This window comes from Natator depressus, chromosome 5, assembly GCF_965152275.1.
Source record: "Natator depressus isolate rNatDep1 chromosome 5, rNatDep2.hap1, whole genome shotgun sequence".
In the NCBI taxonomy this organism is placed as follows: domain Eukaryota; kingdom Metazoa; phylum Chordata; order Testudines; family Cheloniidae; genus Natator; species Natator depressus.
Genome location: NC_134238.1, coordinates 2,255,920 through 2,271,853, shown reverse-complemented (window position 1 = coordinate 2,271,853; position 15,934 = coordinate 2,255,920). Strand labels below are relative to the sequence as shown.

The following is a 15,934-nucleotide window of genomic DNA, read 5'->3' as shown; positions in this document are numbered from 1 at the left end:
ATTGAGTGGATGTTTTCAGAGAACTATCCACAATGACTCCAAGATCTTTCTTGAGTGGTAACGGCTCATTTAGACCCCACCATTTTATATACATATATAGTTGGGGCTGTGCTTTCCAATGTGCATTACTTTGCATTTATCAACATTATATTTCATCTCCCATTTTGTTGCCCAATCACCCAGTTTTGTGAGATCCCTCTGTAACTTTTTGCAGTCAGATTTGTATCATACTGTTTTACACCAGGGGTAGTCAGTAGGTGGACCGCGGGCCACATCTGGACTGCCAGATGCTTTTGAATGGACCCAGAAATCTTTTTATTGACTAATTATCATTGTTTTTATTATTATTTATCCTGGAGTCTGGACCTTGACTATACATTGACCAAGAAATTTGGACCTTGACAAAAAATAGAGTACTCCTGGTTCACATCCTTTTCCAGATCATTGATGAATATTTTGAACAGCATTGGTCCTAGTATAGATCTTTGGGGAACCCTGCTATTTACCTCTCCACTGTGAAAACTGACCATTTATGCCTACCCTTTAGTTACATTTAAATTTAATTTAATAAGGTCTCCCAAAGATATGTAAGAAACGGCCATATTTGTCACACTGAGCCAGAAACGGCTCTACCAATTTTGCCGCCCCAAGCAGTCGCTGCCGCATTGCCACTGCCACCGGAAGCCGCTGCGGTGGGAAGAGCGGTGGAGCTGCCGCCGAATTGCCACCTTGGGACACAGACTGCTGCCCCATTCTAAATGCTGCCCCAAGCACCTGATTGGAAAGCTGGTGCCTGGAGCCGGCCCTGCACTAAGCATAAGGCTTTGCTCAGTAATAAAGGTTGTGAAATACAGAAACATTAAGGGGTCTGTGAAAGAGGTAGGGTATAGAATTCCTGGCACCCACATCCCAGGACACCTTCTGTTAGGTTACAGGGTATTAACTGTATTGGAGTCTCTTGTGAATGACACCATCTGAAATGTGTGTAGGCATGTCAGGGCTGCAAAATGTATAAGCATCACACCAGGGCATGACACGTGGCAGGTATGGAGAAATGATGTATCAGCCTTGTTGCTATAGAATGAGTGGAGCAGTTGGGTAGGTTCCTGTTCTTCCTGGACCCTTAAAGGTCAGGTGAGGTGAGGAATGAGACTACTGGAAAACTCCCAAAGAATCGAGTGGGCAGGCCTGCTGCCTGAAAATCCAGCAGATCAGGTAGCAAAAGGTGAGTTAAGGTTGGAGCCTGGGCTTTCGGTGGGGAGGGGAAGCCTAGCTTGGCTCAATTTGAGATTTGCTGTAATTAATGAAGCTTGAAGCCATTTGAGTCTTTCTTGGTTTATTTGGAAAGGTTGAAGAAATCTAGTCTGATCCCAAAGTAAATGTTTTCTCATGGTAAGAAAACACTGGTGAAAAATAACTGACACTTGAAAGGAGGAAATAGACAAATAATTCTGTTGCGGATGGATGTGAAAAGTAAAAGATGCTGCCCCTTCCACACAGGCTGTGAGGAGAAAGGTGGCACTGACTTGCTCTTTCTTTTTTGGATGGTCGTAATACAGCACTGCTACATCTAAGGCACAAAAAATGCCAGCAAATCTTTGTTACTTTTCCACTTGTCTTCAACTTTTTAGAGCTTGACTTACGTCAGTTTGTTTGATAAATATTGAATGAGCCACATGTCATTAAATTGAATAGTAGGTACATAGTCAAGTCTGATGCAGGAAGCTGAAGAGTTGAAATGTACATTCAGCTGAAATTCCACTTTCTCTGTGACTGGAGCAGTTTAGAGCTGCCCCTGCTTTACAAAGGGTGGGGTTGAATGCAGACTCTGACCAACTCCTGGGCTGTTCCTTTTTGTGAATTTAAACATTTTGCCAGAGATCTAAGTGAGATTCTTTTTTTTTTTTTTTTTTGGTCACAGAATCTTAGTAATAGAAGGTCAGTGCCAGAATTTGCAGTCTTTAGGATTTGGGTTCTTTAGTCTAGACTAGTTGATTGAATCTTAACCTTTTTATAATCTTGGTGAGTCTGTTCTAATTTTAAGCTGGATGCTTCTCAGATAGATCTCAGTTTTCTTTTTTATATTGTATTTTGGAAGAAACATTTGTTATATACAAATACTTGGCACAGTCCCTAGAAACTGGTGAGGGATCTGAAAGAGTAGGGATTATTTTAAAGATAGAATCTGTGGCAAAAGATAGAAAACTACAATAAACTTGTAAGGATGGGGCATGTATTGGTGGGTCATGGCAGTGGTTCTCAACCCAGGGATATGTGTATGCCTGGGGGTATCCAGAGGTCTTCCAGGGAGTATATCAACTCGTTTAGATATTTGCCTAGTTTTACAACAGGGTACATAAAAAGCACTAGCAAAGTCAGTACAAACTAAAATTTCATACAGACAATGACTTTATATTGTTATAATGCTATACACTGAAATGAAAGTACAATATTCATATTCCAATTGATTTATTTTATAATTATATGGTAAAAATGAGAACATAAGCAATTTTTCAGTAAGTGTGCTGTGACACGTTTGTATGTTTGATTTTGTAAGCAAGTAGTTTTTAAATGAGGTGAAAATTGGGGGTACACAAGACAAATCAGACTCCTGAAGGAGGTACAGTAGTTAGGAATGGTTTAGAACTACGGAGTCAGGAGGCAGGCAACATTCCTGGACCTCTGACAAAAGGAAACTTGAAAAATTATGGAGAATATTCTCAATGGGGATACTTCTTTCTGTTTCAATACTGTCCTACCTGTGCCACTTCCTGCATGCAGGCAGAGTATTTGGTGATTGGGTCTAATTTTGGAGTATAAGCAGGGGAGTTGTCTTATATTTTTACAAGTAAAGCACCATGTGCTCATACAATGCTATATAATAGAGCAGGGAAATCTGATACTTCTGTGTGTGACAAACTTACAAACTGAGTTAAATGCAAGTCTGAACTACTGCAATGCTACCGCTTTTGTGTACAGTCGGGGACATGGCCAGAGCTTCCTGAGAGAACCCAATATAATAGCAGTGTTTTAATTTTTTGGGGGGAGGAGGGAAATAATTCAGGACTAAAGGTTTATATGAAAGAGCTGATGCTGGCAAAATATTTTTGCAAGCTTTTTGTTAAATTTAGTTGGAGACCACCAATTAAACTGTAGCTTCTTGCTGTTTCTCCCCCAGTACCCAAACCTGGTTTCAGATATTTTGTTCTTTTTCATGGAACGGATGTGGATTTTGTTGTGCAGTGTGGTGAATGACCAGCTCTGTAAATCATGTGCTGGATTTAGTTGGAATGTAATCTTTTGGACATCTGCTCACTCTCTCTGTATCTATATCCCCGTATTTAGCAAAGCAAATGCAAAAGGTGAGCCTGAAACCACAAATTCATTGAGAAATTCCATATTACATTTAACACTTTCCTGAATAAGAATGTGTGTTTCTTTTAGAAGCTATGATTATGGAGAGGAGACTGTTCTTTTGAGTGTGATCTCTGATCCAGTTGGTTTCTGGTGCTACAGTCCAAAACCATTCTCCCGATTTTGTGGTTCAGAAATACTATCACCACATTATTCTCTGTGTTATCAGCTTGAGCAGAAGAAGAATGGGGACAGTTTAACATTTTTTCCACACACTTCTTTGTAATGAAGAGAACTTTTAGACATTGGGGTCCAGTAATATTCTAAAGCTTGTAAAAGCTTCAGCATACTAGTGGTTTCAAATCAGAAATGGGTAGCCTTTGGAATCTCACATTTTGAAATCTGGATAGTTGATAGGGTGTTAACTTTGTCTTCTAGTCCTTTCAAATAATACCAAGGTATACCAAGGTGACAGACTCTGGCTAGTTCTTTTTGGGAGGCATTGGCTGTTTTTTCAGCAACCAGACCTTGCCACTAGTTCTTCCCTCTCCCTTATACTTTGTGTCAAGATATCAATTGATCTGTTGTCTCAATCAGTCCTGCAATAGATATGACCATATCCTTCAAGGGGAGGTGGACTGGAGGATTTTTACTCTAATAGGTCATCGAGTGACCCAAGGTACTTCTGCACCCCCTCTCCCTGGGACTAAATTCACTATGGTCTCTGCAGTAACTGCAGCAGGAAGGTGAGCATATCTTTGTGGTTTTCATACCCAGATCGCTCACCTGGCAGCTCAAAGCTCTATTTCTAGACTACAGTTTCATCTCTTGTTTGCTAGCATTTGTTTTTCATTTTTTATCCCCCGCTGAGCATAGGAGGATTACCATTCAGCACAATTTCACGTTTGCTCCTGAATGACAGAGCTCTCTCACGGCTGCCAAGTTTGCTGAGAGCTGCTGTTTGAAACAAAGTAGGATGTAACAATTACAGTTTCAAAATGCTGCATTCCCAGAGCTTAGAAGTGACTGAGTAACCAGTCTCTTCTACAAATAAGTGAGAAACGTTGATTTTTGGTGGGAGGATTAATTTCTAATATTTTTACTTTGTCTGGGGTGATGCATTTACAGTCATGGTTGAGTCTCCATTTAGTGGATGGTCACCAGTTTGCTATATTGGATTGAACCTTTGGATCCCCCAGACTTTCAAGTCTGCTGGGTTTTGGTAGAGTTGGGTCATTGTTTCCATTTCTTGCTTCCAGGGCCCAATGTTCTCAGTGTAGACTTTGCTGGCACCTCTTCTTGGGATGTGGGACAGGGGTCCAACTGCCCTTGGCCCTGTAACCTGTGCGGAAACTCCCAAACTTCCCTGTTTGCCTGTGCACGCTTTCCCCGAAGCTTCACCCTTGTGGACTTTGTTGTTTATAATTAAACTCTTTGGGGGACCATGTGACAGGCAAAGTAAGAAACACAGGCTTTCCAAAGGAACTTCTATAACATTCTGGGCTAGTCTACACTAAAAGCATCATAACAGCACAGCTGCACTGCTGTAGTGCTTCTGGTGAAGAAGCGCTATGCCGATGAGAGAGAGCTCTCCTGTTGGCAGTAAATCCACCTCTATAAGACGCTCTCCCACCAACATAGAGCTGTTCACACCGGCGCTTAAGTTGGTGTAAGTTACATTGCTCAGAGGGAGGCTTATTCACACCCCCGAGCAGCTTAACTTTACCGACAAGTGGTAGTATGTACAAGCCTCAGTTTACTCCTAGACAGCACAAGTGTTACCTAATCTAAGATGAAACAACAAAATATCTGAACGCAATTTGCCTTCAGTCCTCACCATTCCTAAGAGTCGTTGGGTCTTGGTCAGTGTCTTTGGGGGAAGGCAAAGTCTTTTTTGCTTCCTTTCCACTAGCTGTCCCTTCTCTTCCTGTTGTAGGTATGGCCCTTGAACACAGAACCTCTCCTGCTTACGAACGCAGTCTTAGTCATTTAGCCCCAGTCAGACTGGATTTACTTGCACGACACCCTTGTTTCGTTGGGGTAGTGAAGTGGATAAGAGTAGTTAGCAAGCCAATAGTACTTGGGAGCCATCTGGTTGATTCATAGAGTCGAAGCGCAGAAGGGACCACTGTGATCATCTAGTCTGACCTCCTGTAGAACGTGGGCCATAGGACTTTCCCAAAATAATTCCTGTTTAAACTAGAGAAGATCCTTCAGAAAACCATTCATGACTCAGCACAACTTTCTATGTTAGTTTTCCATAGGATGAGAAACGGCGGTTGTTATGCATCACAAACAGGCCACATGTAGACCAGTTCAAACTGGCTCTCAACACAGGACACAAAGTAGTTTCAGATAAAACATGAGGGTTCTAATTTACAATACAGGTTCAATCATAAATGATATGAAAAAAATGAATTTAATTCCCTGAATTGTCACTAGGGTCACCAACTTTCTACTTCCACAAAACCGAGCACACTTGCCCTGCCCCTTCTGAGGCCCCGCCCCTCTCACTCCTTCCCCCTCCCCCATTGCTCACTCTCTTCCCCCAGCCTGCCTCACTCGCTCATTTTCAGCAGGCTGGCTCAGGGTTGGAGTGCGAGAGGAGTTAAGGGCTCCAGCTGGGGGTGTGGGCTCTGGGATGGGGCTGGGGATGAAGGGTTTGGGGTGCTGGAGGGGGCTCTGGGCTGAGGCAGTGAGTTGGGATGAAAATGCCTCTTTGGGAAAACCCCTCAACTAAGCCCTTAAGGATTTGGTGGGGAATTAAGCACAACTCTGCTTCCTTCACATGCATCCGACGAAGTGGGTATTCACCCACGAAAGCTTATGCTCCAATACGTTTGTTAGTCTATAAGGTGCCACAGGACTCTTTGCCGCTTCTGCCTCCTGTATAATTTATATATAATTATTTAATTACATACAATTATATATATGTATGTGTACGTACACGTACACACACACACACACACACACACACACACAGAGTGTGCATATAAAAATTGGTAGTGCCATGCCCCTGGGCAGGCTTTTCAGCAGCAGGGATTGAACCCACAGCCTCTGGAGTTTAAAGCATGAGGCTCTATTCTGCCTGATCTAAGATTCAGCTCTGTTAGCCAAGGCCAAAGTGGGCTTATGAACCTCTAATAAGTGGCTCAGAATAGTGGAGGACAGAGCACCACAGTCGGCGTAGAGTACACAAAACCTCTACCTCTCAGGCTAGCATCAGGTAGAATTCCTTCTGTAAACCAAGGCAGAGGAGCCTTTACTAACAGAGCAAAAGGATCCTCCACTCTTGTTTGAGGCCCCAGTGTGTTGGCAACTCGAGACTGTACACTCTGTGGTACAGACGGTCACCTTTGTAATTGTCGAAAGCCACTAGCACGCTGTGGCAGTGGGTACTGCCATAATAGATAACTTCTGAGTCTCTGCGTTGGCAGTGGTCTGCTTCACTGTCAGCAGCAGTGGAATCTTACTATTCCTGACCACGAGGAAAGATCCACTGACATTTGGAGTTATATAATAACCTGCATCTCCCCCCTCTCCTTAACATTCCTTTCTCCTGTCATCCAGAAAAGAGGAGCAGAGCGTTAAAGGCAATTCAACATCACCTCACCCTAGGAGCATTGACAGAGGATCCTAAAGAGCACCTGTCTTCATGCTTTGTCCCCATAGTCAGCTGGGAAGTGGGTAGGCTGCCCTGTGCCAGACTTGAAATTGTTAAGCAGCTTCAATACCTGTGTGGTTCAAAGAGGAGTTGATCAGCCACCCCAGGGAGTCACCTGGAATCCTTAGACCTGTGTGGTGTATATCTGTTTGTACCAGTTGTTACACAGCATCAGCATCATCTGAGATTCCACCTTTGGGGAACAGTGTGCATGAGCTCACACTTTTTATATTACGCATTATAGACACACACCTCTCAGCAGTTCTAGCCTTTAGCAGAACAGTTCTAGCTTCTGGTTGAAATATTCCTGTCCTGTTGTATGGAGAGAACGTTACACAGATCCTATCCTTTCGACTCGGAATATATATACTTGTAAAGTATTTTTCAGTGTTAGGATGAGATGCTGGCAACTGACCTTTTCTTGTAGTTCTGTTCTGGTGGTTCCATAACTGCCAGTATTCATTATTACTGTCTGTACACAGAAATATTTTGCTTGATGGTCAGTCAGTATGGCCTTCCAGCACAAGTGTTCTGTTCTGGAGAAAAGGTAATTGCTTGTTTAGTTCTCAAGCCATTTTCACTCTCAGGTGCGTCTTACCTTTCAGCTGATTAGGTATGTTTTCTTGTAAATGCTATGGCATTTGTACTAGAAAAGTTAGCAGGAACTTGAAGATATTTTTTTTAGGTGTTCATACTTTATAGTGCCAGTGAGTCTGTGAGCTTGTCAAAGTGCAACATATGTAAAACCCCAACCAGTGAGAGATGGCCCTTATCCACTGGAAAAATAACATGGGTAGACTGTCTATGCATTTGGAAATGTATACAAATATATAGAATCATAGAATATCAGGGTTGGAAGGGACCTCAGGAGGTCATCTAGTCCAACCCCATGCTCAAAGCAGGACCACTCCCCAACTAAATCATCCCAGCCAGGGCTTTGTCAAGCCTGATCTTAAAAATTTCAAAGGAAGGAGATTCCACCACCTCCACAGGTAACACATTTCAGTGCTTCACCACCCTCCTAGTGAAAAAGTTTTTCCTAATATCCAACCTAAACCTCCCCCACTGCAACTTGAGACCATTACTCCTCGTTCTGTCATCTGCTACCACTGAGAACAGTCTAGATCGATCTTCTTTGGTCCCCCTTTCAGGTAGTTGAAAGCAGCTATCCAATCCCCCCTCATTCTTCTTTTCCGCAGACTAAACAATGTAAATATGGTAACGTTATAATTATTCTTGCTTCTTAAACTACGTGAATTAGACATGTTACCTACTCCTTGAAGAAGCTATCAGTGTATCTTTTTTTAATGAGACGATGGTGCTTTCTTTCTATGTTGTCCCTTGTTCGTGGAACATCCTTCCTAAACTAGCTTTCTTGATTGCCACCCAGTCTTCATTGAAGATCCTCTTGAAAACCTTTTTTAAGGCCTGCTAGAAGCAAGTTTATAACTGTGTACGCGCGCATATAAACAATTAAACTGTTTATTCATGTGACACTATGCCCCATATTCTTCAGAGATATTGTTATGATATGAATATGGCATAACTAAGATGTGTTGTGTGCAAGATGGATCATGTAAGCTATCACTGGAAAGGTTGATTTACTGAATATGATTATCCTATTTGTATGCATGTATCATTTTTTAATCTGAAGTTAAGAATATTGACTATGTAACAATTCCAAGTGGGCTTACACCTGGGGAACGTCTGCCAGACAGAATGCCATCAGCCTGGATGGGCAATTAGGGAGAATACTAGGACTTTGAAGATGCTAATCTCCCACCTTCCTGAGATGCTGCAAACAACCTTTGACTCATGACTGCTTTGACACTGCAGAGTCATAAAAAGAAAAGGAGTACTTGTGGCACCTTAGAGACTAACCATTTTATTTGAGCATAAGCTTTCGTGAGCTACAGCTCACTTCATCGGCTGTAACTCACGAAAGCTTACGCTCAAATAAATTGGTTAGTCTCTAAGGTGTCACAAGTACTCCTTTCTTTTTGCGAATACAGACTAGCACAGGTGCTACTCTGAAACCTGCAGAATCATGTGATCATGTCACCTGGTACTGGACTCCATGTTGGACTACTAGTATTTTTCCACTAATAGGAGGTGGGAATCTAATGGGAAACAAAGGATTCCTGCCATATGTAAATCCTATTAAGGCAGGGAAGTGAGTTAATCAGGGTTCATTCTTCACTGAATCCCTGCCCAGGATGACTGCTGGAAACATCTAAGAAACCAGGACAAAAGTGGGGGAGAAGAGCTGAGCCAAGGCTGGTTAGCCTCTCGAGTCCTAGCTGCATTTATAAGTGCCCAGCATCTTCTACTGAATATCAGACTAACACAGCTGCTACTCTGAAACTTGAATATCTTTAGATGACTGTAGAAGCGGTTGAAAACATGTAGGAAGAGCCAGAACCATGTGACCTGGCATCTCTGCATGGAAAAGATTTTGCGACAACTTTCAAAGTCTTGGAATTTGTTTTCATTCCTCACTGGAACAAAACCAAAACTTTGAATATTTTTGTGAAACAGAATTGTGTAAAAGATCAGATTTTTTTAAAATCATTTTTCTAACGCTCTGGAAATGACTAGAGTGTCCGTCATGGACCTCCGAAACCTTCCTGGTGGAATCAGATATGTCTGAGTGAAATGTTTGAGCTTAGATACAACATATTGAAACAAAAATACGTTTGATCAAAAATGTCCCAACCACCTCTACTCTGTACTCACCCACAGTTTGAGAATAGAACGTAGATTTTTTTTTTCAGGATTGCTTCTTTAACTTACAAATTAGATGGTATGGAATACTCAAATGCTAATAGCTTCTGGTTTGCAAGAGACTTAAGTGCAGTTATTATGTGTATGTAAAGTCAATGATGACTTTCAAAGTACTGTACAAACATTAACTAATCCTCACAACTACCTTTCTGAGCTAATTACCCCAGTTTACAGGAGAAATCTGTGGCACAGGTTTGTTATAAAATGAAAAATGGGATCAGAACCCCTGTCGCGCAGTCCTGTGTTGAGTGCTTGACAGATCTTGTGTTGTGTAATGCCTAGAATAAAATGGTTACTATGACAAAATCACTAAATGTGTATTTTTTTTTCTTCACAGTGAAAAAAGCAAAACTCCAGGGGCCTCCAGGTAAGCTAGACTTTTCGTGCTCTAAACAGTCATTAACCTGTGAGGTTGACAGCTGCCTTCGCTTGGCCAACATTCCCAACCTTTCCTGCCCCAGCCAGTTCTTCTCTCAAGCAATTTTGTGCTTCTTCCATGCTACCCTTTATGAATGAGAGATTTCATGATGGAATCCAAAACAGGCACTACTTTATCCTCCCTCAAATTCCTCATTCAGACTCTCTTCTGCTGCGTTGCCTACGGAACACTGCTTGCTAACCGTGGCTGGGTGAGTGATGAGCTTCCTTCCTCTTCCTACTCCATTATTCTTACCAGCTCCCTCCACTCCAGCCAGTCCCTATGCCCTGCCCAAGGTGATGACAAAACTTGAATGCCTCCATCGAAAAAACATGTAAGCAACAAAATTGGGCCAAAGTCACCGTGTTCTCTGGCTTGTATGTTATAGGTCTCGTCCCCAACCCCTGTGCGTGTCTTCTAGTTCAGTGGTGCCCAACCTTATTACCCGGGAGGGCCACATAAACCCAAGCACAACCTTGTGTGGGTCAAACAGATTCTACGTATTTTAATAAGATTTTAAGTCATTGTATTGGTTTATATTTTTTCTGCTTGTTTTGTATGTATTTAGATAGGTTGCTTCTATGTACAGTATTGTCTATTTACACTCTTGTGTAAACTAACATGACTTAAATATTACAACAAAACGCAAATGAACTGGCTGTTAGTATATTGTGTTGAAGCAGGTCATGGATCTTATGAAATGCTCTGGTTATCTGCGTATGGCCCGTGGGCCATAGGTTGGGCACCCCGTTCTAATATAAACTCTCCCAATCAGAGACTCTCTCTGGATACAATAGTTTCATAGATAAGGCTAGAAGAGACCATTGATCTCCTGTATAGCATTTGCCATAGGGCTTTCCTGGATTAATTCCTGTTTGAACTAGAGAAACTATTAGAAAAACTGCCAGTTTTCACTTAAAAATGTTCAGTGATGGAGAATCCACCACAGCCTTTGGTCAGTTGTTCCAATGATTAACTGGAAAACAAGGCCTGGCACAATGGGGCCCTCATCCTGACTGAACCCTTTTGGTGTTGCTATAACAAATGTTTAATACTTTCTATTATCATAGTGCTTAAAGGCCCTGATTGGGGGCGAGAGTCCCATTGTGCCAAGCATTGTGTACACATAATGTAGAACACATTTAAAAAAAAAAAAGCCCCTGGCCCCAAGAGCTTACAGTCTACAAAGTGATCCAGTATCGAGAATTGTATTCAAATATGAAGTACAGTAGCTGAATATTTCTACTAAAATGATCGGCAGTGAAATAGTACTGTTTACACATAAAGTATTAAATTTCAGAGTTAATTCCCTATATAAGATGAATGAGAGCAGTTCATACTTTCCCCAGAATTATTGTTTCCAGCAGTCTGCACACATTTTGTATTTTATTCATGTTTTAAAGATTATATTTGCAACAAGGGCTAGGCACTTAATTTTTAACGAAATGAAAACAGTTTCTGGAGCATAGTTATGTGGCAGCCTGAAAACAAAGGCAATTATGCAGTGATTTGTATGGTTGCATAATCTTTCGCTACACGGGACTCATGCTGAGCTGTGCATGGCTTCATTGACATACCCAGCATCTTATTGTGTGACAGTGGTAAAATTGGGAATAGAACCCAGAGTCCAATGACTCCCAATTTTGTCTAAACCACTGGACTATGCTGCTTCCCTGTCATCCTTTTGGTTCTGGGGTACTGTCTGACTTCACAATTCCCGTACACAGTAGGCTCAGTTACAGTCCATCACAGTTCTGATTTCTTGTCTAAGAGTGCAGAAGTCTTCCTAATCAGTCTGTGTGGCCAATTGCTAGGATATGCTAGTGTAGCCTGCAGCACCAGTCTGCAGTTTTGATCATGAATCTGAGTAATAATGGACTATGATCTGACTTTTTTTTGAGAATAGCTATGCTGGGACACTGCATTGCTTAAATATTTCCTCTTTTGAAATTTACACCCTGCTTGTTTAGTACATGACTTGTGCAGAGGTTGATGTGATTGGTTGAGTGCCTCAGGCAATAACTGCTCCTTAAATGGGAGCTTGTTCGTTCTCAGATTGCTGGGTGATATCTTGATATCGGCCTACACCCACACATCTTTTCATTATGGCTAGTAAGGAATAAATAGCAGCTACAAAGGAGGTGTGGTTCGGAATTGTGTTGGGTAGAAATACTACAAGTTAATTAGCTTTTTTTCAGAGATATATATTTTAAACTCAAACTGTCAAAACATGACAATGTGGCTTGTTCTTTTACTACAGCTGGCTTAGTATTAAGCTGCATAAATTTCAAAATATATTTTTTTCACTAACTTGTTCTCAGAAACCCTTATACATAGTGTCACAGAGGAGGATCCAGATTCATGAGAATATCTTGGTTAACTTCAGACTGTGTCCCTCAGTGCATGTTGTACACATTTTTGGTTACTGCATCTGTTTAGGGATAGATGATGTCCTGGCCTTTAGGTCTAGTTTCCCCCACCTGCCTTTGGGCAAGTAGTCACTTGTATTTGTTTTTCTTCAGGATTTGATATTTTCTTTTAAAGTTGCTGTTAACTTACTGGTTTCAGAGTAACAGCCGTGTTAGTCTGTATTCGCAAAAAGAAAAGGAGGACTTGTGGCACCTTAGAGACTAACCAGTTTATTTGAGCATGAGCGTTCGTGAGCTACAGCTCACTTCATCGGATGACTTACTGTAGATGATCATAGTTTGTCCTCAGTTTAGAGAGAAAATGATTTTATTCAGTCCTGTATGAATCTCACCTCTCTCAGAAATTGAGGGTAACATTTTTGTGGAAGATGCAAATCCATGAAAGATTTTTTTCAAATACGTTTTCTTATGGACTTGATAAATAGCCAGAAAATGTGCCCACCGCCAGATAATGTGCCCACCAATAGCACTTTTTGTGTGTAGTATAACAACGAGCAGCTTTACAATGTTGATTTTGTAAGAGATAGTAATAGCAAAAAGTAATCATTTTACTCTTTGTTTAGATAAATTCAATACCTACGTGACCTTGAAAGTGCAAAATGTGAAGAGTACAACAGTTGCCGTGCGAGGGGACCAGCCCTGCTGGGAACAAGACTTCATGTTGTAAGTACGGTGCTGTACAACAACTAGATGTGCATAGAAAGATCAACCCTTGAAAAGAAATACCATGACCAACTGTTACTGATACAAACGGTTGTTTTAAGATTCTCTTACTGTTCTAAAATCAAGTACGTAAGTCGGGAAATGTCAAAAATGTAGGCTGCCAGTGAAATCTGCCTCACTGTATGTATGTGTAATACAGTAATTTTAATTGTATAGGAGGGTTGCCAACTGTCCAGGATTGGTTTGGAGTCTCCCAGAATTGTCAGCAATCTCCAGGTGACTACTGAAAGCAACCTGGGAGATTTTAATAGGATATTTTAAGAAAATGACATTACGTCAACATCTCCTGGAATAGTTTGTCAGAGTTAGCAACCCTATTGTATAGACTCCTGCTTCATTCATTATACAGGGTGGATGATGTACAGTGAATGAGAGGTGGCCCATGAGAAGATCTTTAATCTATGGAAAGGTTGTGAAACCTCTGCTGTCGGGATAGAGTGCTCACTGTGCTGTGGTAGGACCAATCCACGGATTGACATTCTATAGAGACGCCAGATGGACTGGATTCCTGCTCTTGAGTCCTGTGCTTCGAAGCTGGCAATGTTGCGGAACCTCCTATAGCTTTCAAAGATTTGTGACCCTTTGAGGCATCTGTAGAGAAGTCTTGTTTGGAGATCAGCTGCAATTGCATTAGTGCCTTTTAGCATGTTCTTCAGCTCCTTTCCTACTGCTTCCAGCAAAGGATCTGTTGTTCCAAACTGCAGTTGTTAAAGCCAGATATAGTTCTCCACCACTGAGGGCTTTGATTTTTGTCTTGGATGCCTTGTTGGTTTATCCTCTTCTCTTCAAGTTCCCCAGTGTTCTACTACATAGCCATGTGGCTGAAGCTGTCAAGTGTCCAATACCCCTTAGAGATGATGAGGGCTTGTGGCTCTTGTGGTTCACGTGCAATGGTGACCTTAGTTGAGAGGGGTGTCTTTGGCCTCAGTTCTTCACTTGGGCATTGATGTTTGCATAGAATCATAGAATCATAGAATATCAGGGTTGGAAGGGACCTCAGAAGGCATCTAGTCCAACCCCCTGCTCAAAGCAGGACCAATCCCCAATCAAATCATCCCAGCCAAGGCTTTGTCAAGCCTGACCTTAAAAACTTGCAAGGAAGGAGATTCTACCACCTCCCTAGGTAACGCATTCCAGTGTTTCACCACCCTCCTGGTGAAAAAGTTTTTCCTAATATCCAACCTAAACCTCCCCCACTGCAACTTGAGACCATTACTCCTTGTCCTGTCCTCTTCTACCACTGAGAATAGTCTAGAACCATCCTCTCTGGAACCACCTCTCAGGTAGTTGAAAGCAGCTATCAAATCCCCCCTCATTCTTCTCTTCTGCAGACTAAACATCCCCAGTTCCCTAAGCCTCTCCTCATAAGTCATGTGTTCCAGACCCCTAATCATTTTTGTTGCCCTTCGCTGGACTCTCTCCAATTTATCCACATCCCTCTTGTAGTGTGGGGCCCAAAACTGGACACAGTACTCCAGATGAGGCCTCACCAATGTCGAATAGAGGGGAACGATCACGTCCCTCGATCTGCTGGCAGTGCCCCTACTTATACATCCCAAAATGCCATTGGCCTTCTTGGCAACAAGGGCACACTGCTGACTCATATCCAGCTTCTCGTCGACTGTAACCCCTAGGTCCTTTTCTGCAGAACTGCTGCTGAGCCATTCGGTCCCTAGTCTGTAGCTGTGCATTGGGTTCTTCCATCCTGAGTGCAGGACCCTGCACTTATCCTTATTGAACCTCATCAGGTTTCTTTTGGCCCAATCCTCCAGTTTGTCTAGGTCCCTCTGTATCCTATCCCTCCCCTCCAGCGTATCTACCACTCCTCCCAGTTTAGTATCATCCGCAAATTTGCTGAGAGTGCAATCCACACCATCCTCCAGATCATTTGTGAAGATATTGAACAAAACCGGCCCCAGGACCGACCCCTGGGGCACTCCACTTGACACCGGCTGCCAACTAGACATGGAGCCATTGATCACTACCCGTTGAGCCCGACAATCTAGCCAACTTTCTACCCACCTTATAGTACATTCATCCAGCCCATACTTCTTTAACTTGCTGACAAGAATACTGTGGGAGACCGTGTCAAAAGCTTTGCTAAAGTCAAGAAACAATACATCCACTGCTTTCCCTTCATCCACAGAATCAGTAATCTCATCATAGAAGGCGATTACATTAGTCAGGCATGACCTTCCCTTGGTGAATCCATGCTGACTGTTCCTGATCGCTTTCCTCTCGTGTAAGTGCTTCAGGATTGATTCCTTGAGGACCTGCTCCATGATTTTTCCGGGGACTGAGGTGAGGCTGACTGGCCTGTAGTTCCCAGGATCCTCCTTCTTCCCTTTTTTTAAAAATACACATGTACCTCTGCGTATTGATGAGGCCTTGACAATTCCTTGACTGGGACTGTTTGCCAGCGTGCTGTGTTTTGATGGCTTTGAGGGTTAATCTGAAGAGTTGTTGTATTTCCTTTGAAGTTTTGACACTGGTCATTCTTAATAGCATTGAATAGGTCTACATCAGCCCCGTTTGGTAACAGAAATTTTGTGTTGGTTTACT

At 42.3% G+C, this 15,934-nt stretch overlaps 1 protein-coding gene across 4 annotated transcripts in view; it reads left to right on the top strand.

Moving 5' to 3' along the window:
• UNC13B (unc-13 homolog B) overlaps positions 1 to 15,934 on the top strand; it is a 400,249-nt gene that overhangs the window by 58,315 nt on the left and 326,000 nt on the right. For all 4 annotated transcript variants that reach the window (XM_074952218.1, XM_074952216.1, XM_074952217.1 and 1 more), the window contains exons 2-3: positions 10,140 to 10,169; positions 13,213 to 13,312. In XM_074952218.1, coding sequence (XP_074808319.1) covers positions 10,140 to 10,169; positions 13,213 to 13,312 — 130 coding nt within the window. The remainder of the gene's footprint in view (positions 1 to 10,139; positions 10,170 to 13,212; positions 13,313 to 15,934) is intronic.